Source organism: Castor canadensis, chromosome 6, assembly GCF_047511655.1.
Source record: "Castor canadensis chromosome 6, mCasCan1.hap1v2, whole genome shotgun sequence".
NCBI classification, from domain to species: Eukaryota; Metazoa; Chordata; class Mammalia; order Rodentia; family Castoridae; genus Castor; species Castor canadensis.
The window spans coordinates 39103665-39127810 of record NC_133391.1 but is presented as its reverse complement, the minus strand read 5'-3'; the positions used below and the strand labels follow the sequence as shown (position 1 = coordinate 39127810).

Here is a 24146-nt window from a genome sequence, read left to right as displayed (position 1 = left end):
TAAATAACCACACCAAGGAGCAGAGGATACGAAGTTTTGAAGAACTGAAATGTGCTTAGTCATAAAAATAAGCAGCAAAGTGAGGCATACAAGGAAAATTAGAAGGAAGTTACATTTTTGAAGATTTTGGAGTTTTAAGATTTTTTCTGTTGCATGATCCTTGTTCTTTACAACACATGCTCATCTTTAGTTTCTAAAACAATTTTATCAGACAGAAAATAAACATGTAACATATTCTGTGTTATTAGGGAAAACACATTTAAGTCTGCAAACAGGGCTAAAAATAACTGATGCTATGTTTTGTTATGCTCCCCCCAATTTGGCTTCTTCCCTCTTCCCTCCTCCCAATTACGCTTTATAGTTTTAAACATTTTAATCTAGAATTACAGTTTATTTGTTTTTAAATTTATTGGGTGTTTTTGCTGATTTTTCCCAGCAGGAGGCCACTGGAAGAAGATGGGGTGAGGTTGGGTGGAGAAGGATGGAAAAGAACTTAGAGAATTGGGAGCTATAAATCTATGCTCAAGAATTAATGAAAGCCACGCATGGTGGTATACACCTGTAATCCCAGGACTTGGGAGGCTGAGGCAGAAGGATCATGAATTTGAGGCCACCTTGGGCTATGTAGTAAGACTCTGTCTCAAACAAATACACAAACAAACAAAGAATAAAAAAAGAATTGATGGGATTAACCTCTATCGAGAGTCAGGCAGTAAAAAGATTTTGAGGTAATTCTTTTGAGGAACTAATTTTAGAGGATTCTTCAGGAGGTCCGGGAATACCTAACAAGTCAAGAGAGATTTCAGCAAGATCCCATGGAAGCCTGACATACTGGGTGATGCCTGTGTGGAAAATTCCAAGGCAGGGGAGAGGCACACTTGCTACTATCATAGAGTTGAGAGTGCAGGGCGGTCACTGCTGCTCTGAGCTTGGCCTTCATTCCTGGAGTTTGGGGAGATGGGATTTTCTGCATGTTTTTCAGAGACCTAGTATGGGACACATATGAGAGAAGAGGTGACTCTTTCTGTTCAATAACACTGCTGAGAGAGGTAACTGGATGTTCAGGGAGGAGCTACAGGTGGGCTGCTGGCTTTCTAAGGGGCATGGAAAGGAGTAGGAAAGGTCCCACAGGAGATGAGTTCACTGGGCCCTGGATGTTGTAGGCAGGAGATCTCCAAAGATGGAAGGCCTATGAACAATCAGGAGCTGCCCCATGTGTGTGTGTGTGTGTGTGTGTGTGTGTGTGTGTGAGAGAGAGAGAGAGAGAGAGAGAGAGAGAGAGAGAGAGAGAGAGACAGAAAGAGAGAGACAGAGATAGAGACACAGAGACAGAGCATTTACAAGTCCCAGAGAACACAAATCCATCTTATAACAGCGCCACTCAGGTGGGAACTTCCCTACTCACCTTATCTTTCCTCCTGTCTTTCTGCAATTCCAAAAGATCCGAACCAAGAGTCAGAAAGCCAGGAAGGTGACTGTGAGATAGAGAAGGAACAGACTGTGACCCGCTTTCTTCCTCCCAGTAGCTGTCCCTGGCTGGAGATGGAGCTTTACCTTTGAATGAAGACCAAAGTACAGGTTATTCTATAATCTGAATTTTTAATTTCTGAATTGTCACTGTATTTTGCAACTTGGAATGACCCTATGGCTTTGTAATTTGCTATGAGAGGTCAGAAAATTTTAGAGACTGCTTGAGTTTTCATCCAGGGACACTAACTTCACTGAGCAAATTTAAAAGAAGGCACAAGAGACAAAAATAAAATTGCTTTGCAATAGCATCCCTCAGCTGGGCTTGGTCGACATGCTAAATTTGTTTTATGTATGAAAGACTTCAGGAAAAGACAACATTTCATCAGCAACAGTCTTTGGATGGTGAGATTATGAATGACAAGATTATTTTCAAATTTCTGAGTGTCATAGCAGCTTTCTGTCTCTGTAACAATAAAACACCTGAGAGAAATCAGCTTGAAGAAGGAAAGGTGTATTTTGGTTCATGGTGTCAGCGGTTTCAGTCCATGGTTGCTTGGCCCCATTGCTTTTGGGTGAGGCACATCATGGCAGGAGCTTGTGCAAAATCATTTATCTCATTGCTGGGATGTGAAAAAGAGAGGAAAAGGCCAGGTTTCCAATATCTCCTTCAAGGGCATGCCTCTAATAACCTAACTTCCTCCCCTTAAGACCCACTTCCTAAAGGTGTCACCATCTCCCAGTAGGGCCACAGGCTTGTGACTAAGCCTTCAACACATGGGCCTTAAGGGGAACATTTAAAATCCAAACTATAGCACTGGGTCTTTCTAAGTTTTTGCCAAGAATGTGTTTTTATTTTATAATCTTAAGGGAACGAAAATAAACAGTGTTCTTTGAAAAAGGACTGATGAAATTAAAAATATATATGTAAAAATGATAGCTGGTTAAAGTTCTGAGGCACAGTCCTGCTGCCCTTTGATGGGGCCTGGAGGCAGAGGCCTGATCCAAGCTTGGGAATATGGAGGATGATAATGAGGAAGAAGAAGGGCCTGTTTGAGCCTTCACCTCACTTCCCGTTGGCCTTAGTCCCCTGCCTCCCATGCTACTCCATCAGTCCTAGGTCTCTTACCTGACACTCAAGACTAAAACTCTTCATCTTCCATCCCTGCACTCTGGACAGACATGATCACCTATTTCCCTCACCACATTCCCAATGGGCGTGCCAGGTACTATAATTTTGGTGCGAGCATTGGTAGTGGCATCCAAGGACACTCTCCCCGCTGGCACTTCTTAGCCTGGATTGTCAGACCAAACCACAAATGCCACAGAGCAGGGCTTCCCAACCGCAGCCCCACTGATATTTGGGACTGAATGGCTCTCTGTGTCAGGGGTGGTCGTATGTTTTTACGGTGTTCAGCAGTACCCATGGGATAATATTGTCACAAGAAAAATCTCCCCAGATTCCAGTGGTGTCTATCAATCAGTTGTGACAACAAAAATTGTCTTCAGATGTTGCCAAATGTCCCGCAGATAGCAAAACAAACAAACAAACAAACAAACCTGGTTGATAGTCGTTATTTTAGAGATATCTGCCTATCTCACTTATCCCCAAGTTGGACCATTTGTAATAACCCAGTTCAAATGTTGACATTCTAATCTCTAAATGATTGTATTTGCAGATGGAGTAATTAAGTTTAAATGAAGCCACAGGGTAGGGTCTTAGTCTGAGGAGACTAGCCTCCATAACTGTAAGAAAATTGATGGCTGTTGTTTAAGTTGCCTGGTCTGTGGTATCTTATTATGTCATCCCCAGCCAACTGAGACAGGCTCTCAGGGCTCTTCCAGGGAGATTAGGCAGCTCCTGTGATCCTTGGAACCATGAATAGTAGCCTTGTCTCAGGGGATATTTTTTTGGAGAGTGTCCTACCAAACCCAATGGCAGAGCTGTTGTGTTCTTTGTAAAACTAACTAATGATTAAACTAATGATTAATCATTGATACCTACAATAAGCACCTCAGTTGGCCAGAGAATCCTCAACCTCCTCCACAGTCCAGGCCTCCCAAATAACCATGGTCATCAACTTACCTCCCCCTCTCTTTTTGGGAATCCTCCAATTCATTCCTCCACAGGAATGGAATATTTTTGTTGCTTGTCTTTTTAAAAACTTGATCATTAAACTCTTTTTTTTGGGGGGGGGAGGTGTCTGACTTTTAGTGTTGAAATACTAAAAATAAGCATGTATTTCTTAATGAACACCTTTGTTAACTGAGGATTTTACAGGTCTTGGAATTTCCATTTTGTGTATCATTGCTATTGTATAAGACAGCAGGTGAATATGATGTAGACATTTTGACTGTGTACAGATTCTAGAATATCCCTGCGATATTGTCATAACAGAAGAAGTTTGGTATCTGTTATTTGCTTATTTTCTTGGCACTGTGGCTCTTACTCCTAAAACCAAGGAAAAAAGAGGGAAAGTGGACATATGGATTAAGCATCTGTTTGTCAGATGGAGGGACTGCCCTTTGGCCTGTGTCCAGAATGCATTTGATTTCAGGGCCCCAACAGTGGACACAGATACCACAGGAGGGCTGAGCTTCTTGGTTGTCCCAACTAGGGAACATGAATGGTCTGACAAAGAATGTGAAACCTCTAGAGATTCATCTTAGATAATGGTGGAGGCTGGTTCTAGAAGGTTTTTGAAGAATCCGAGTCAGCCTGTGAGCAGCTCCCAGGGGGCAGGGCTGTGGTGTGAGATGATGGCTCGGACTCCTTTCCATCCTTGCACCACTACTCTAGCCTAGAACACTCCATCTGGAAGCCTCCAAATTGTTCTCCCTTGATGCTTCCAAGTTATTTTTACTGGAGACCATGCTGGTGATCTTTGTAAAACTCCTGTCTGGATCCTGTTACTTAAACTCATTGTTTTTAGATTAAAATTCAAACTCCTTTGGTGAAAAAAGTCAGGCACAAAGACCATACATTGTATGATTGCTTTATGAAACATCTGGAAAAGGTAAAACTGTGGAGAGAGTGGATCAGTGGTTGACTCCGTGGCTGGGGAGGTGGAGATAGGAATAAATGTGCCAGAAGGATTGCAGGAGAATGATGAAAATGTTCTAAAACTGACAGATGGTAAGGGGCTGCACAACTTAGTAACTTTACCCAAAATTCATTAAGTTATACATTTGATAAAGATAAATTATATGCGATGCAATTAAAAAAAATTAGGAGCCTTAACTTCGCTTACCAGTTTGATGATAGGAGCCCCAGGAAGAGATTGTATGAGGAGTGGGGATGGGGGGGGTCACACAGAAATTCCATGACACAGTTACTAACCACCATCTCAAGCCCCATCTTGCCCACCTCTCCTCCCATTCTGTACATGCAACGATGCCCCATTTTAGGTCCTTAAAGGTGTCATGTTCTTCCCCTCTCTCTCCAGCTCCACCTTCAAGCACCTACTGTGTTTCTCTCCATGATTACTCCTCCTCCCCTGCCTGCCATCCTCCCCTGCTACCCAAGTCTATCTGACACCCTTCAGAGCTCAGTGTTCTCTAGGATGGATTCTCTCATCCACCTACAGAAGGTCAGGACCCTCTTCTGTGCTTCCACAGTACACTTGAACTTCCTCTTTTATGACACTCATCACGCTTTGTTATAATTATTTGTTTAATGTCTGTCTTCCTTGCTGGTCTGTAAGCCCATATATAATTTGCCATACTGATATTCCAAGGTCTTGGCATGGTTTCTGGCACATAGAAGGAGCTTGGAAATATGAATTACAGGAATGAGATGCAGAGGCCAAAGGACCAGGCAGCTCTTCCAAGAGTACATAGATTTATTCAGAACCCAGCAGTGCTCAAATGAAGGCACATGGTCATTTCCCCCAGCAGTGGCAGGAAGAAACAGAAAAAGCATGTGGGAGAGGAGATGGCCAGAGCACGGAAGAAGTTTATACATCTGATAATGGAGGCTCAGGAAGATGTGTGAAGTGAGGACTTAAGTTCTTTGGCTGTCTTCTTTGTTTAACCTGTAAACATATTTTTTTAAATGTAAGGGCAGATGTAAGAGAGAGGCTCCCCTCACTCAAATGTTCTGTAATCCCAGTCTTCCTACTAGGTAGTGCTTTTTGTCAGAATTGCCTAGGGCACATATTATAAATGTAGACTCATGGGCCCATATAGACCCCACTCAGAGTCTCCACCTTGTTATTTATGTATTCCCCAAACATAGCCCAATGCAGGGATGAATTACTCAACAAGTTTTTCTTGATAGATGAGTGAACAAGTGAATTCTGTAGGCACAGAAATGCATGACTTTGACTAAGGAGAAGAAAAGGGTTGCAGCTTCCCTATGGCTTTGGGTCACTTCCTTCTCCCTTCTGGGAGATAGGTCTGATGAACTATGGGAGCCCCATGAGTTCTTACTGTTTTCAAAGTCCACAGCACCAAGAACCTATACTTTCCATTTACCCTTTCTCTGTCTCCCTGAGAGGGGGAAGGGAGTTGAGATGAAAATTAACCACAACCCATGAGGTTTATTGTCAATTTTAATAGGAGGGGTGGAGTTGAACAGTTTTGAGAAACGTATAAAAAAACCTTTTACTTTTTTTTGCTGGAACATGATATGGTTTGTGCATAGCACATACATATTAAAAAAAAATAGAAGCGTCACGTTTCACAAGCACATAACTGAACAGCTTCTGGTTTTCCTACCCGTTGTACCCAAGCTCGAGGTCAGCTCTACACTGGGCCCAGCCTGAGGTACTAAAGAATGCACCAAAAGAGAAAATCACGTTGAGATGCAGCTGTCTGAGGCTGGAATTTCAGTAGTTCATGAGGTATACAAACATGGTTTGGTGTTGGCTGTCTCCATGTTGCATGAGATTCAGTATCTGGTTGGGGCAAAATTGCATCCTCCTCCTGCTTTGAGAAGAGGCATTATCTACTCAGATGTATGGGAAGACTGGAATATTTCTATCTATTCTTCTAGCCTTGTTCTAAACACTCCTATCTTTGGAGCTTTTCTGGGAGATAACAGGAGTAGCTGGCTTCTTGTGGGGAGGGAAGGAAGGAGCAACTGCTACAAACCCATTAGGTAGACAGAGGAGTTGTCACCTCCTCAGTGACAACTCAGTCTTTGGGGGAAAGCACAGGGACAAAAAGATGTAGGTTTTTTCAAGGTCATGTCCACATGAAAAGAGGCAATAGGGAAAGAGGGCAGACAGGACATCCTGGTGTCTTGGGATCCAGCAACCACATTTGGTAGCTGTGTTTGCCCCCGTGTCCATGTACAATGCAGCAAAGGCAATGTACATCAGACACTGGGAGGAAGGAAAGCTACAGCTCATGGACTGTTCCATGTCCTTCTTTCCTCAGGACTTGCATAGAGTGAGAACCTGAAGGACCTGATATCTTGAGACAGAAAAAGGGACCAGAGCCCACATGGGAAGAAGAGTTCCAAACTTCCCAGGATAAGACTGGGGACAGGAGAGAGTTTTAGCCCTGGATTATTGGTCTGGGGAGATACCTATATGTTTAAAGGGGAGAGAATTTTGTATACTGAATCAGACAGATGACAAGAGAAAATATGTTCTTCCTGAAAACACAGAAAGGCCCTGGACAAGGGCCTGGACTGTGTGTGAGGGTGTGGCAAAGGGAGAGGCTGTAAAGGGTAATGGTAAGGTATTAATTATAAAACTGTAGACTGCTTTGCAAGGAAAGTTCAAAACTGTACAGGAAGTAAGAATGGAAGAGGTGTTAAAATTCAGTGAGATGGCTAAACAAGCGCAATCAACCACTTAAACAAGGCATTTAGAATTTTCTGTTTTCCTATGAGGTACATTCATAGGAAATCCCTGAAGAGCATGGAGATTTTAGTTGGGTTCTGCAGTTTCTCCTTGCTTTTGAGCTGACCTCTTCCCAGCTGAGAAGTCCATCTTCAAGGGTGTGCAGATATGCTGCCCTCTTCATTAATGGCTCTTGAAGAGGGAATAACACAGCCTCTGGGCTCTTGGAACCCCACGTTTGCATGGAGCTGCCAGAGAAGGTTTAGGACAGAAGAAAGGCCCACTAATGACAAAACTCTCTAAGCCAGGCTCATTGCTCAGAATTGCTCAGAATTCTTAGTATCTTCTCAGTGAGAAAGTGGGGCTCATCAGTTCCCCCAGCTATGGCAACATCTGCTGCAGCCTTTTGGATCCAATGGGCTGACAACTCACCTAAGGACTCAGTGGACATGTGACCAGGCAGGAAACAACTCTCCACACCTGTGCCCAGTAGCAGGCAAGAAGAGTCGGCAATGCCCCTTTGCAATCTTACTTTACTCCTGTCCCTTCACCCATTTCTGTGGATGGGGATGACTTTTCTTAAGACTAGATCAAAGAGAAAGCCCTTGAGGAAATTCCTTCCTATAAGAAAAATTTTAAAGTGTCAATCATGTAGCCCTCCATCCAGGGGTGATACACAGAACTCCTGATGTGGTGCAGGCTCTGGGCCCAGTTAGAGCAGCCACCCAGCTTCTTATATTCGTGTCAGTTGTAGAAATCGGATGTGCTCATATCGACTGCTGTGTAGTGGCTGAACATCCAGCTTGCTTGATCCTAGGCATTTTATATTTGCTGCTTTTCACTCCTACCATGAAAAATGGGAGTAGACATTTGGTAACTCCTTGTCAGGGTTTGGGAAATTTTATGAGCCTCTAGAGAGAGGCAGGAAAGGCCTAGCTGCCCAACGCCTTGCAGACTCGCTAGAAGATAGCTTTCTCTCCTGCCAAGTTAGCTCAAAGATCTATGAAGGGAAGAACTAATGCTTTGGGACTAAAACTTTTTTTCTCCTATCCAGTCAACCACCTGCCACCAGGATGGCACTCAGACATCCTGTACTTCCAGTTCTATCGGGAATGGACACACACCTTAGGTTCTGAGTGCCTACTTTCTGATGTGTGTCTCGCTAAAGGGACTGACTACACTGGACAAGACTTCTTTAGAAATAACCAGCTTTGTTTTCTGCCTCCAATCAGACTCATATTTCAATATTAACATAGTCAAGAGGAACCATTTTTTTTCCCCCTTACACTTGATCCAAGACCCAGCTCCTTCCAATTTCCACTCAAGGCTTCATTATGTCCACATGTGCTCCTGAGCTCCTACTGTCTGTGAAACCTTGGCTCACCTTGGCATGGCCTTTTCCTCCTCACCCAGCACATGTCTGTCCTGGTATTTGCAGGGCAGAGGTGGAGGCCAGTATGGTGTCTCTCCGTTGGACTGTCAACCTCCATCTTCAGCTCAGAATCCCTTCGCCCAGCCCTATCTATAGACGGATGTATCTGCAAATAGGGAGGTATGTTGAAGATGAAGGCATTTGCAGCAGATGAGGGATTGTCTTGCAGGCCAGGGCCCCGGGAGGAGCAGAGGGTGTCAGGTCATTTTGTAACTCGATGGTTCACATATGCCGAAAATATTTGCACTCAGATATGGCTCTCTCTGGTTTCAGATTTAGGAACATTCTGATGGTTCAGGAATCTGAAGGCTCCAGGCAGACCACATTTATAATCACTCAGGAAACCTCTGCTTTAAATACTCTCAAAGGACAGCAGGCAAGAAAGCATTGTACAGCGAGTTGCCACTTTGGCTTGGCTGTTTGAATTACAGGATTAGCACGTCTCTCCTACTGTAGGGAGTAAGAGGGGGCGAACTCTGGAGGTCATGGTGCTCGTTCGACTGCATCCAGGCCACAGTGTGTATGCGAAATGAGGGCGAGTGAGGAGGAAGTGAGAGTATCAGATGAGAACTTGGGTGAGTTTCCTGGACACAGTTGAAGAGGAATTATCATGTGCTGTCCAGAGTGCCTCCACTTCCTTCGTGCCCTATTTTGCACACCTCCTTCCTTGCCAAACAGGTTGCCATTATTAGGATCCTTGTCATCTGAGGTTAAAATAAGACCTGGTTCAAAGTGAGGAAAAGTTATGGGCAGGCAGTCTGGCTCTTGCTTGTTCTTGGAGCCACACACAGCACCAAGCCCTCCAGGCTGAATGGCTTACCACAGAACATCCAGTCCTTTCTGCTACCTCCGGCAGACCTTCCTCAACTGCCCTGGACACTTTCTCCCAAGAAGGAGACCCCTTCTCTCCCAGCTTTCTTGAGAATGCATGAAGGTTGGGGTGTCTGATAACTCTTTTTCTGGTTTGCAACTAAATTTTACCCCCTCCCCCTGCCCTCTCTGCACTTAGGACAGCTGCTCTTTACCACCCATGCAGCGAGTGCCTCTGAATGGAAGGACGACTGAAAAGAGGCAGGATAGGGCACCCATCAATTCTGCTGGTTTGACAAGTGACATTCTTGCACACAGATTCCAGCAGTGATGGTGCTGGGAGAGAGAAACCTGATGCTTTGAAATGCCTTTGCTCTGAGAATTACACAAAGACGTGTGGATATACACTGACACATACCCTGGCCCTTCCCTGTGCACAGGGTCACATTCCACAAGTGTTATCTCTCCCCAGGTGAGGTCAAAGCACAGCCTCCACTGCCATTCTAAGATTCCAGCTGCAACCCTCACTTGGGTGGGTTACATGCCATGGGGTCCAGTGGCCAAGAAAACCAACTCAGGTCTCCCCCATGCACAAGATAAGCCTGATGCAGAAGTCACGGGGAAGAAAGGGTGTCACTTGCTTGCACAAAATTCCAGTAGGAAAGATGCAGCTGTCAACCTGTGAGCCTCATTTGTGGGTCCTTATATCCTGGGAAGGAAGTGAGTAACAGTCATGATTGGGGATACCTTGCTACCTCGTTTTACCCGTCCATATTTGCTCAGTGCAATGTAGGTCCCTCGGTACAAATCTGACTCATAGGCGTTGTAATTGTTGGGCAGGAGAGTTTCTCTGAACTTGCACTCCTCTTGGAAGCTGGGCTGTGAAAGAAATGGACAAAGAGCAGACTCAATGATAAATGCTGGTTGAGATACGTAGAGTAGGCCCCTCTGCTGATGTCCCCTCCCTTCCCTCTGCAAGACAACCAACACAGAGTCTAAGCCAGCCTCACCCTCAGAGGGCAGAATCATGAAAGGTTAGGACAGGAAGAGACTTCAGAGCCCACAAGATTCCTCTTCACTTTCCCTCCAATGAGGAAGGCAAGGCCAGGGAGCTTAGATAGATAGTCTGTGTCCCGTGGGATGGGATGGGGATGAAGCTACACTACTGAGGCCTCCTGACTTCTAGATTGAGCACTTCTACCGAGACCTTAGAGGATAACATATTCCATTGAGAGGATGGACAAGGGAAGGCTGCTTTCTCAAGTCCACGCTGAGAGTTTGGGGAGTAAGATTGAGACCTGGGGTTGTAGGAGTGAATTTTCTACTTCCCAGTTGTGTGAGCTGGGGCAAGTCCCTTCCTTCTCTAACTCAGCTCCTTTTTTTGCAAACTGTATATGGTGGGGGGCAGGTGAGGTGGAGAGCCAGATGAGCTCTTAAGTCCTTGCCAGCCCAGTATTTTTCTTTCCACTCATGGCTCCGAGGCCGGATAGATCAGGGAAAATTGAGACATGGGAGACAGCAGCTAGGAATTCAGAGATAAGCACTATATCAGTAATGGCTTGGTTAAAACATACAGGCACTATTTTCTTTGCTTTAAGTTTCATAATACCTCAACAAGCTGGGACATTTACTATAAAGAAAAGAAAAAAAGGAAAAAGAGCAGTGTTCTCCCCCTGACCTTGTTCACTTGCCCCAAAAATAATTAGTGCAGTCTGAGACCTGAGCAGGGATATCTTAAAGAAAGACACTAATCCTAGGAAAGAACTCTTGGGAAAATGACTCCTCTGGGCATAAAAAGTGTCTATAGAGAAAAATATTTATCACAAAGATAGACACCTGTCTTGAAGGGAGCATCTAGCCGGACCTATCCTTTGTTTAAAGGAATGTTCAAGAATCTATGTCATCGTGACTTAAATTTAACAAGTCAGTCAACCTTCAAATCATTGGGCCCAATTGATAAGACACTAGAACAACAAAAGCAACTAATTATACCAGGTGTCAGAACAAAGGGGAACACTTTTTGTAAGGTAAATTCAAGCCAACTCCCAACCCTCTTTTTCACTATAAATACCCCTGATGTTAAAACGCTCATTGCACCTGGCATCAGATGTACCGACACCCATGTCTATGTTTCTATCATTCCTTTGTTTTGCTTTACTAATAAACTTTCTTGGTCTGTACCTTGATGTGTCCTGAAATTATTTTTTGAGACAAGATAACGAACTTGGTACCCAAGGGCCAGGCAGAGGTCCACTCCCTTTTGGAGACCTCCTCCCTGGAGCATCACCAGTTCTGGTAACAGTTCCTCAGTCTCAAATTGCTATCCTTTGGTTTTGACTTTGAGACCAGGAGGTGTGTGCCACCTCCTAGACATTCATCAGTCTCCAGGGCCATGCAAGGACAGAAATGGAGAGAAATAACAATTTTCGTGGGGAAAAGAACCAGGTTCCCAATGTGACAGGTGGTGCCCAAGAGGCTGGGGACAATAGAAAACGGGCTCCTTCCTTGCTAATTTCGTAGAGGACCATATGTGGACCTCCCTGTTCAGGAGGTGAATGTCAAACTTCCTGTCACACATCAACAAGTTCATTCACAATAAATCACCCAAATCCTCCATTCTTCCTAGAAAAAGGAGCCTTTTCCTCCCCAGCATATGTGATCCTGGGTTGCATGCCTGGGTTGCTGCTCTTGGGGAGCTCATGGAGATTTCTGTGCTCTAGAGAAAGAGAGATTGTCATGGCAGCCAGGAAGCCTGGAATCTAGACTTTAAAAGAAATATAGAATGAGGCTGGGTGTGGTGGTCCACCTCTGCAATTGGTACTCAGAAGGTAGAGATCAGGAGGATCATGGTTTGAGGCTAACCCTGGGCAGAAAATTAGTTAGACCCCATGTCAACCAACAAGCCAGGTATGGTGGTGGTACACAACTGTAATCCCAGCTACTGGGAGGAACAGATAGGAGGATGGGTCCCCAGGCAAAAATGTAAGACCCTATCCGAAAAATAACTAAAGCAAAAATGGCTGGGAGTGTGACTCAAAAGTGCCTGCCAGCAAGTGTAAGGCCCCAGTTTAAAAACTCAGTACATCAAAAAAAGGAAGGAAAAAAAATATAGAATGAAACCAAAGAAATAGGTGGAGTATAATTTTGGCCTCCTTCCTGCTGACCAAGGCCATCTGCTATAAAAATGTCCTCCGACCTCCAAAGGAATCCTACTGTGAGCAGCCTGGGAATGAACGGGCAGCCCTTCCTGGAGCTCTGAAGGGACGGTGAAGAGTCCTCTCATCAGAGCCCTCGGGAAGACCTCTCTGACAACATTTAAAATAGACTGAGCCCTGTGCATGTTTTTCTTTCCCCATATACTCCAAGATTCCGGGAACAAGGACTGTGTATTGGACACAGAAGAGTGATTTAATAAAGACCATACTGAAACACAAGGATACCCTGGCATGGCAGGAGAGGCTATCCATCTTGGCCGTGGGAAGACTTCAAGTACCCTCCTGAGTGGTTTCCCTCCCCTCTCTTGCTCTTCCTTACTGTTCACAAAGCACTTTCACATGTTAATCTGTCTGAGATAAATGAGAAAATTTTCACTAGCTCCTTCATACATACACCCATACACCATAGAGAGGGGCTTGGTTTCCCTCACCATGGGTGCTGGGTAAGTATTAGTGGATGAAGGAAGGTGTGCCCTACAAGGAGGGAGAATAATGGAATCAAAGACGGCTAAGGGAGAGACATGACATAACTTTGACTCCAGACTGATGATGAGGTCCTCATCTTACTCAGCTACATGAACCTGGGTGAGTTGTTCAATTGTTCAACCTCCTAAGCTGCATTTCTCTCCTCTGGAAGTGGGAACAGTGAGCATCATTTTGCTATAGAACCGCAGTGAACATCAATGGAAACAATGCCTGTGTCCAATGCCTGGCAACAGTAAAGTAGAAAGTCATATTGTTACTATTTTTATTACTGTCCAGTGGAAAAGTCTGAAGAGGCTTTTCCTCTCTCTGCATCACCAGTCCCATAAGATATGCTGTGGGTTTTGGACAATTCAGCATTTAAGCTCTGCAGGTTTTGACCGAATGACTGGAGACAGTGAGCTTGCATGGGGAGAGAACAGAGGGTGAAGGAGCCGTATACCCACTTTGGCTCTGTGCACAGGTGTAGAGTCCATCAGAGAACTTAAGATTGAGAAGCCCTCCCTAGTACTCAGGAGCCCTGGTACTAGGAGAAAGTGGGCTCTGGATTGATTGTAAGTGATAAATGAGCAATAAAGCTATGCTAATTAAAAGTCTGGTACAGACTAGGGAACAAAACAGTCCAGCAGCCAACCAAACACATAAAAATGAATCAAAATGCAAATAAAATAAAATTAAAATGAATCTGAAGTGAATATAAAGTAAAGTGGCATTTCAAATTAGTGGAGAAAACATAGTGTCAGAACAACTGGATAATATAATAATTAATAACCCAGAAATGGTGGCTCACACCTGCAATCTCAGCTATGCAGGAGGCAGAGACAGGAGGATTGCTGTCCGAGGCTGGCCAGCCCTGGGCAGAAGTGCGAGACACTATCTGAAAAATAACTACAGCAAAAAGGGATGGTAGAATGCTTGCCTAGCACGTGCAAGACTCTGAATGCAAATCCCAGAATTGCCAAAAAGTAATAATAAAATTTAGCTGGGCATGGTGGCTCACACCTGTAATCCATCCCAGAACTCAGGAGGCTGTGGCAGGAGGATCTCCTGGTAGAAGGTAGTTTGGGCTACATAATGAGACCCTGTCTTCAAACAAATAAACAAGTGAACAAAAAACAAACCAGAACAACCCAAAGCAACAAAACAAACAAAAATAGTGATAATAAAGTTTGATGTGTGACTTAATTCCTTACATCTAAATAAATTCCAAAAGAAGCAAAGACTTGAACATAAAAAAGACAACCTTTAATGTTTAGGAAAAACTTAAATAATCTCAGAATCAAAGATCTTTCTAAGTATACACACATAAAAAATCAGAAACCATTAAAAAAACTAACAAAGTTGACTTCTGTCAAAAAATAATGCCTCGAAGGACAGAAAAATGTAAATAGTAAACTGGATAAAATATTTACAATGCACAACATATCAAAGAGAACATTTTGTTACAATAGTCATAACCCTTAACTTCTTGGAAAATGAACCTTTATAAACAGAAAATTCACAGTGAAGGAAACATACAGAGCATCTAAATATAAAAAGATTGCTGAAAAGAGAAACACAAATCATAATTGAAAAATCACATTCCTTTTTTTTTTTTTTGCAGTGCTGGGATTGAATCTAGGGCTTTGCCCAGGCTGGCACATCCCAACCACAAGAAATCATATTCTCAATAAATGGTCAGATTGCAAAGAGAAAAGCATTTGATATTATGCTTTGATTGGTGAGGGTAGAGAGACAAGGAAATCTCACTTAATGTCCTTTGGTCTGTATATAGTTATAACCTTATAAAGAGCAATTTGACTATATCTACTGGAATTTTAAAAAATGGAGAGAGCACATAATTGGCCATCCCACTTCTAGGAATTTATCTCACTGTTATACTCCTACATGTACACAAAAGTTAACGTAGAATTATATAGACCAAAACCAACCGAAGTGTCTCCAAAGGGGGGGTGGATTGAAGCCATGGGACACTATAATCTCTGAAAAGGTAAGAAACCTCTTTGCACAGGGACACGAAATTGTCTCAAAGACTGACTGCTAAACAAAGATGATGCAAGGTTTGAAACAGTAGTAGGCTCTGCCGAGGAGATTTTTTAAAAAATGATACCTGTTCACACACACACATGTAGGTTATTCCTGAAATGGCCCACAGGGAACAGGTAACACTGGCTGCCTCTGGGGAGGAACTGGTCAGCTTCAAGACAATGGTGCCGGGAGACTCAAGTTCTCTGGAAAATTCTTTTGCGCTTTTGGCCCCTTAAGCCATGCTCATATGTTATCTACCCAAATAAGGAAATTATTTAAAGTGGGGAAAACAGTACAGAGTAGAAGCTGGGAGAACATTTTTATCAGAAGTGGAGGTCTCTCCTGGTGCTGTCATGGCCCCTCTCCACCCACCTGCCTCCCCTCTGGTTCTAACTTTGTATGTCCCTGGAGAAAAACCCGCCCAGTCTGTTTCCAGGAGGATTTATTTCTGATATCTAGATGGTGGTTAAGGGAGAGGTTTCTTCTGATGTTTGCAAACTCCAGAGAGGAAATCAAATCCTAGGGCGGAGGGAGTGGAGCAGAGGCAGGGGAAGCGGGGAGCTGAATGATTCAGTCAAGAAACGCTGAGGACATTGTCCACATTCTACAGTCTACAATGAGTCCATCTGAGAACCTCCCTTTCCTAAGCCTTTGGGTCCCTTAAAACTGTATTGTAGTGTGCACGACTATGGCTGTATGTGAGAAATCATTTCAATGGTGAGATTGCAAAGAGAACAGTGTTCAAGATTATCCCTTGACTGGTGACAGGGAATTCTCACTTAATGTGAGGAACCCAAAGGTTTAGGAAAGGCTATTCTCAGATGGACTCATCGTAGTTGGTGGAATGTGGGTGATGCCCTTAGTGGTTTTTGACTGAAGCATTCAGCTTTCCTCCCCCCATGTATCCATGGTTTCTGCACCCCCAAATTTAATCAAGCAGAAATTGAAAATATTTGAAAAACAATTGTACACATGTATTGGTCATGTACAGACTTTTCTCTTGTCATTGTCCACTAAGCAACCAGTACAACATCTATGTTCATAGGATTAAGTAATCTAGAGATTAGTTAAAGTATGTAAGAGTACGTGTCTAGGTTATATGTACAAACTGTGCCATTTTATGTAAGAGAACTGAGCATTCACAGATGTGGAAGTCTATGAGGTTCCTGGAACCAGTCCTCTGTGAATAACAAGAGATGCTACGTTGTACTTCGTTCTCTGTTCATCAGGTTTCTTCTCTCTCTCTCTCTCTCTCTCTTTTTCTTTCTCTCCCCCACCCCTACCCACCCACAGGAACTACCACTGAGCTCCACCTGTCCTGTTTAGTGGATTTTGATAATTCAAGTCCACCATCCCCCCCTTATTTTTTCTTATGTTTACCACGTTTGCTTCCTTTCTGTCCTTTCTCTCTAGCCTGTCTTATATCCTGAGCTTTTCACTTGAAGTGAAAACAAAGAACCAGCTGGACTTTGTTAGAGGCCCTTTGCCTTCCATGGCTCCCACCCTGCCCCAGCCGTCTATGGGGGTGGCTAGGGACCCTGTAGCATAACCTCAGTATGATAAGGCTGTTTAAGGGTGATGCAGCCCAAGGCTTCGGGATGATGGAATCCCCCATGACCACAGTGATGCTCAAACCCAGCCTCTTAATTCGTTTTCCTCACGTCGCTGAGCTTTGAGTGCTCATAGCTCAGGAATGTTGGCTCCTCAGCTTTGGTGACAGGGCAACCCAGCCAAGTGAACGCCGTGTTAAGAAAAGCAGCTACCGTATATTATTACTTGAACAAATGAAAATAATTCCTCCAGATCACATTTCTTTGGGCCTGCTGGGCTCAAGCACTAGTGTGACAATGTCTTAAATTCCACGTAGGTCTAATCAGACACATGTGGAACCAAATCCACTTAAAAAAAAAAGAAAGAAAAAAAAAGGTGTTCAGTTCTCACCATGGAACTTGGCAGAGAAGAAAAGCATTTTGCAAAAGAGCATGTATTAGGTGTTTGGGGTGAATTACCTCTGGCAGAAAGACCCTGAAAAGTCTGGGGATTGGGATAGAGAACACATCCATCCTCTTGTCTTTAGAGCTAAATCTGTCTTTAAAGATTTTCACTTTATGGCTGTTTTGGCCATTTTGCCCATAATACTGCTGGTTGTCTAGTGGGGCAGGGCACAGGGGTGGAGTGGGTGGGAGGAGGAGGGGAAGGAGAGTAAAACAAAAGTCTGTCACAAGAGTCTTTTTGCAACTCTTGACTGCTTCTTGTTCTGGAGAAAGACCTTCCAGCTCGGAAAATGTGGGCTAGTAATTATTTCTAGATAATTACTGTTAGGAAAATTGTCACCTTGCACTGTCTAAATTAGACAGTGTCACGTTAGAAATGTCAGGAAGTGTTTTCATCAGCTGCCACTCTTCTCATGCCAGAACAGCTCTCTAGCAGGCCCCTCTACCCATGCATCCCTCCCTGCACTTTCCCATGGTCATGTCCTCTGTCCAGTCTCTGTGCTAGGTGACAGTGGCAGCAGACTCAGGGAGGGAAGATGCCAGGTAACCATCATGAAGCTTTTTATGGATGAAATCAATTTCATGCTTATCATGCTACGATTGATTAAAATTATGAAAACTCAGTCATAATTTCAAAACTAAAGTGCTTGAAAGCATGACTGAACTCCCAGTAACTTCTTGATAGTCTATTTTTCCATACTGGTAGATGTCAACAGAACTACCATCAGGTGGAGTTGCTTAACAATTTTCTTAACTTTAAGGGGAATGAGAAAGTTGGAATTCACTCATTTCAGCCTCAGTCTACACCTGAGAGGGCAAAAGTCCAGGCCCAGAAAAGCTCAGAGACTGCCCAAAGTAAGACCAGGGTAGGTTGGGCCAGGAACTGGAACACAGGTCCCAGCCTGTCTCGCCAAATTCTCTCACCTGCAGAGCCCTAAGGCAGGGCTGCACCCAGCCGTGACTGGACACTGGATGGGAGACCTTGGGGACCTTAGAGATGGGGACATTTGGAGGGGAGACCCCGTGTCACCATTGCAAAGTGAAGACTGTGGGGCAATGTTTGTAAAGCATCCTGCAGGGCACCAAACAGTAGGTGCTCAATACAGCCTAGCCATTTATATTGTTGACTGCCCTGAGGCTCTGCACCCCTCTTTCTGAGAGGTGGGAGAGATACTGGAAGGCCACTTCCAGGTGGGTTTTCCAGGCTCTCATTCTCTGATCGTTTGTTGTTACCTTGTCCTCTCTCATTCCCCACTCCACTACCCTTCCCCTCCCCCAGGAGAGTAGCAGCTGAGCCACTAGAGTGAGGAGGAGGCAGCTCAGGGGGCTTCGAGGGAAATAGTGTGAATGAAATCACCACCCCGGGTGAGTCTTCCTGGCTCCACAGATCAGTTGGCAATTGTTTTTTTAGACTGTGATAATGGCCCCTGAGGGGTAGAGGAACTGGACAGGGGCTGTTCAGGGGCATCTGGTCCCCAGCCACACAAAGCATCAGGTGGCCCTGCTTGGGACATAACTCTCCAGTCCCACTCTCTGACCCCAGCGGTCCAGGGAGGAAAATTTCCCACCTTGGAGAAGATGGTTTTTGACAAAGGGTACTGAGTTTGCAAGGGTGCAGAGTGGCAAGTCTGCTTTTAGAGAGGTTCCCTTTGTCCCGGACTCTGCTATTCATCACCATGAGGGAGCTGCTAGAGTCACTTGCCTGATGGGCCAGGGTGTTTCACACTTGAAAAAAAATGGCTGCTACTTGCTACTTAGCGTGTGTTTCCACTCTGGGGCCCACTCTCTGACAGTTAAGTGTGTGCTCATAGTCTTCCCTAGTTTCTTCTACCAGGACCAGAGGATTCAAGAGAAGGGGATAAATTTACCCTGTATTTGTGCCTGCTTCCCCTCTCTACAGTTGAATTACTTTCTGGGTGAGAAAGATATCAGAGTTTATTAATAAGGGTGGCAAGAGTAAGAATTTATGCAATTGTGCTTTGTTCCAGGAGATTTACTGCTAAAATCTCCAACATGGAATTCTACAGCCAACACGCTGAATTCCCAAGGCTCTTTGGAGGAGGTGCCCCATGGAAGGGGCACCTTCTTCACCAAAGCCTGGTTGGTCCCAGCTGCTTCCTCTGCTCCCTGTCACTTTCCCAGAGAGCAGTGGAAAGCGCATCTTAGAATTCCAGGTCTCATACTGTATTTCATTTCACTGCCCCTCTGGCTCTCAGGGATGGGGCAAGACTGATGTCCTGCCCTCCAGAGCTTCTGTAGCCTGGCAGTCCCCCAGACTGCCTATGCCTCAAAAACACCCAAGAACTTCAAAAGAAAAGAAAACCGAAAAGAGATTTGTAGCCCACCTCCTAGCCCTGCTGCATAAAAATCTCAGAAGGAGGTCCCTGGAAATCTGTACTTTTAACAGGTTACCAATGTGGTATGCAGCTCTGCAGAAATGTGTTGAAGACCCACTGATTTTAATCCACACCATGTGCCCCCATAAACAGCCCAGACTTTGAGACATTAGCACTAAAAACTGTGTAGCAGAAGCAATCCGATCAACTCTTCCAGGATTAAACAGGCCTCCTCTGCTAGTAAAGTCCCCTGGAGTCCAGCACCAACTCCATGTCTGTTGGCCACTTTCTGACCTTCAGTTTGTCCTCCAAGGGACAGCAGAACAGACCTCCACACCCTCCCCACAAATAACTCTTGTGTTCTTTGAGGATGGTTCAGAGGGCTTCATTTTTTCCTTCCTTCCTTCCTTCCTTCTTTCCTCCCCTCTCTTCCTTCTTTCTTCCATTCTGGGGATGGAAGCTAGAGTCTCGCACAAGCTACACAGTTGCTGTACCACGAGCCATACCCCCACCCAGCATCCTTAGCTTTCTTATTTCTGTCAAAAGATCTCTTGATTTCACCAACATCATAGTGATGTTTTTCGTATATATGGGATAGGCCAAATCATGAGCTGAGAGTCCCAGGAGTGAGTGGTCAGAGAGCAGAGGTTTTGCTTAGACACTGACTACTGCACCAGAGGACCAGCATCGCCCTCTAGCATGAGAAATGACCTGCATTCCCACCCTTCCTGTGGTGCTCTGGCTGGGTGTCTTTCAGAGGGACGTCATCACCCAGACTCATTCACAGGCCTACCTCTAGTTCATGAAGCATGACAGCTTCGTTCCAAAACAGGCTTCCCTCTGACCCAAGAGCACCCTGAGCTCTGGTTTCTTTAATTGCAAAGGCCCGGGTGGATGAGCAGGTAGGATAGGGAGAATCATAGTCCAATGCACAGGCTGGTTGACTGAAGTGTCAAGGCCCCTCACTTGCCTCTGTTTTCTCTTTCTAGGTAAAGCTTCACTTCTCTTTACTGTATTTTTGTTATTTTTTCAGTTGTATAAGAATCAGGGCCTCATGCAGCCTGGAGCTCTCCCTAGGCCAAGGAACTTACCGTTGTGTACAATCTTCCTTTACTGTTCATGGCAACAAAGAGGGCGCTTTTCACTCCAAAGAGGCTCACCACACCTCGCTCCACAGTGGAAATTTCCAGGAGGCCTGACAAGGAAATGGAGGCCTTGTTAGCTAAGGTTCATACGAGTCGGAGTGGAGACTAAAACCCCACCAGTGCATTCCGTCCATCCCCCTCCGAGGTCAGACCCTCCATCAACTCTGCCCTTGATTACAATAACTTCAGGGGATCCCACTGCTAGACTTCTCATGTTCCGCCACACCCTGTTAAACAGCTAGCTCTGCAAGGACAAGTTCTACATTGGACTTGGGGATGGGAATGACTACTTGTGCATCTACGGAATCTGGGCTTTCACTGACTCAATCACTTGAGGTCCTTGATTCAAGTAAAATCATTGCTTATTATTACTATTATAATTATTATTATTTAATGCGTGCTCCAGAGATTTGTTTCAACAAATCCATCGTATGTCACAAACACTGTGGCTACAGAAGTTAATGGCTGGCCTGGACCCTGAAAGTCCCCATCTTGTCTTGGCTGGGAGTCTCCATGCAGCTACCTGTCAACCTGTAGGATAAGGACCTGGGGACAGAGGGACTAGGTTGAAAGAAAAAGAAGGATGGGCTTCAGCTGGAAATTTTGGAAACCACTTGCCTTTCCTTCTCAAAGAGAGAAGCTGAATAAATATCAGCTTGTGCCTAATTTGGTCCAAGTGTTCTAACTCATTCTCCCTACTGCTGCCTTATGGCTCTCCAAGCTGGTTCTGCTTGTCTTATAAGGTCTCAGATGGCCAGAAATGCTGAAGTAATTAGTACCACAGGGGCTCCATGGGGTGATGACTAGGGACACCAAGATGCCTGGACCTCAGCATATGAAGCTTGCACCTGGGCAGGGTACAAGAATCATTTAAGTGGTGCATAACATTCTCCCCTTTTAGAGTAGGGTCCCATCCACCAGGGCAAGGACCCTCCATCTTTTAGCCCTGCTTGAGCCCAAGCCCCCGAGTGTCCCCAACCAGCTGCAACTGGAACTCACTGTGGGGGTTCTCCTCGTGTGTCCCACTGATCCTGCCATCGGGGGTCACCTGGAGGTGGAAGCCAATGCCCACGTTGCAGTAGAGTCTCCGCTGCCGCTTGATCCCCACCAAATAGCCACTTTCCCAATTCACCCCGGCGATCTCTCCTGCTAGCCCAGCGCGAGACCTGGAGAGCAGGGTGCCCCAGCCTCTGGAGTCCAGCAGCGTGCTGTTGGCACGGGCGCCTGCGGGCAAGGGCACCACCATGCCCACTAGGAAGCCTAGGAAGACGAGAGCCTGCAGCGTGCCCTGAAGACGTCCTGCTCCCCGGGACATAGTGATGAACAGCCTCTGTCCCAGGGCCATCCACCTTGCCTCTCAGGCACGTGGTCAGAATTAATGGCCCTAAAAATACCGCCCTTCTTGTTTTTCTCCCCTCGGCATGGCGGCAGGGGCTTATTTTTGGAAGGCAGATGAAGGCTGCTGACATGAAACCAAAACCTGCTTTGGGCACTCGGGTTGAGAGCAGAGGGACCCCGGCTGAGCCGTGGCCGGTGGGGACCATGGCTCGGGGACGCACTCTAGCTCGTCGGCTTGCTTTGTCCTGAGGTGATTCTATTTGATTTGACCTATCTTTATAGTTCGGCAGCCCGGCCCTCCCTTCCACCCATCATCACCCTGACGTCAGGCGGCCCAGCTCACTTATCCAGGACTGTAACATTAACCTGCTCCTGGGCCTGGCTGCCACCCCAAACCCCCATCACCCTCTCCACTCCCCAGGGATTCTGGGAGCCACTGTCATTCCAACTATGAGGCAGGAATGAAGTTAGCAGGGGGCATCTCTGGAGGGTGGTGTGGAGCTGGCTGGGGGCCCAGAGGAAGGAGGCAGAGGCTACCCAGGACCCATATTGGGCAGCAGTTTTTGGCTTGGTGAGTCTGGCTTCCTTATTTAGAGGGCAAAGAGTAAAGCTAGGGATGGAGGCAGGAGTTGTGGCAGGTGATGATGGTGGCCTACAAGTTACTCTCCAGACATTTTCAAGGAAAGAGCTCATGGCTGAAGAGCACTCCAAAAGTCCAGATGCTTTTAGTATGAGACAGATTCAGGGGGAGAGAGGGCCTAGGAATGTAAAGGGAGGGAAGGTCAGCTCCACCTTCCCCTGTTCACCCTTGTGGTCATGGCATTCACCAGAGGTGGAAGTTATATCTGGGTCTTCACACAACCTGCTGGCCATATTCCTACCTCTGCTCATCCTTGGTGTCTCACTGATATCATTCTCATTTTACAGATATGAAAGCAGAGGCTTAGACTTGCCTGAATTTCCAGAGCCAGTAAGCAGCAGGGCCAGAGCTTACAAAGTCTGCCTGGATCCACAGCCCATGTGTGATATTGCTTGTAAATACAAGTTAGATTTCCACACTGGCCCACTGTCTATGTTGCTCATGTACACCAAGAATACATCATAGCGTTATATCACACAAAATGATTCATCTCTTTAAAAATCTGTATCAAGTATCTCCTGTTGTACATGGAAGTTTCTTCATTTACAGCTAACTTTTGCTAGGCTGATGCTTCTGTTAGAAGCTAGTAAAAATAGTTCTACAAATATCCCTACATCCAATTATCTCTTCTCATATCACTGTTGTTGCATGTCTATCTGAAGTTTAAAAATCCTTTTAAAAGCTACCAAAAAAAAAAAAAGCCCTTAGAAATTGCTATACAAATATAAGAAGGAACCGTGTTTCTGAGAGCAAAACAAGTTAGGAAGGCTCATGTAGGGAAAAAACTTGGGTTTCAAACCTAGGTTCCTTGTCTTTCAGTGCAGGTCTTATCTGCTGGGAAGAATCATCACCAACAGTGCAGGGGGAGGGAGGACTGGACCCAGTGTGGTGCTGGGGAGGGAGGACTGGACCCAGTGTGTTGCTGGGGAGGGAGAGGAGGTAGCTAGAAGGGGCGAGTTTGGACATCCTGTGCAGATAGAGCCTGCCAGCTCCCTCAGCTACACTCCACCCTCAATCCTGAAGCCTTCAGGCAGTCTGGGAAAGCTCCTGTGGCAATCTCCACTGCTCAGGGACTCTTCTGAGACACCACTACCTCCCTTCTGATTCTAAACCTCCTGCTTGTCCTGGGTTCCAGCCTCTGGTCTGTGGCTTCTGCTTGCCTTCCGCCCTGTGCCATGTTCATTTGAATTGATGCTTTGGCTAGCATTTCTTTGAACTGTCTATCCCAGTTTTGTCCTAGACATGTTCCTTCAGAGCCTCTCAATTGGTAAATGGAGGGGGGAGAGAATGCCGTACAAGTGCTTGCTATGGCCCTCACCATGCAGTCCCCAGCTTCTCCCTTCCACCACCTCTGTTGCCTTACACCCAACCTCACCATCACAACTAGGAAACACTATAGCTTTGTGGGCATTGAGTCTACTGCACAGACCTCTGCTGAAAAACTGTTTTTAAAGGAAGTTTCAGAA

The 24146-nt window shown here is 45.4% G+C and overlaps 1 protein-coding gene across 1 annotated transcript; it reads right to left on the bottom strand.

The window, feature by feature from the left end:
• Nucleotides 1-6037: 6037 nt before the first annotated feature.
• Nucleotides 6038-22368, bottom strand: Fgf6 (fibroblast growth factor 6). Its single transcript, XM_020187608.2, has 3 exons — nucleotides 21702-22368; nucleotides 20649-20752; nucleotides 6038-10380 (listed from the first exon to the last, which is right to left on the bottom strand). The coding sequence occupies exons 1-3, from the start codon at nucleotides 22045-22047 to the stop codon at nucleotides 10204-10206; spliced, it is 627 nt and encodes a 208-aa protein (XP_020043197.1). The 5' UTR covers nucleotides 22048-22368; the 3' UTR covers nucleotides 6038-10203.
• Nucleotides 22369-24146: the final 1778 nt, after the last annotated feature.

What these genes read in the sequence shown, in the direction of transcription:
- Fgf6 (XM_020187608.2), bottom strand. Translation starts at nt 22,047, where the DNA reads ATGGCCCTGGGACAGAGGCTGTTCATCACTATGTCCCGGGGAGCAGGA. An exon ending in ACACGAGGAGAACCCCCACA is followed by an intron (nt 20,753 to 21,701) that starts GTGAGTTCCAGT and finishes TTTCCTTGTCAG; the next exon opens with GCCTCCTGGAAATTTCCACT. An exon ending in AAGGAAGATTGTACACAACG is followed by an intron (nt 10,381 to 20,648) that starts GTAAGTTCCTTG and finishes TTTCTTTCACAG; the next exon opens with CCCAGCTTCCAAGAGGAGTG.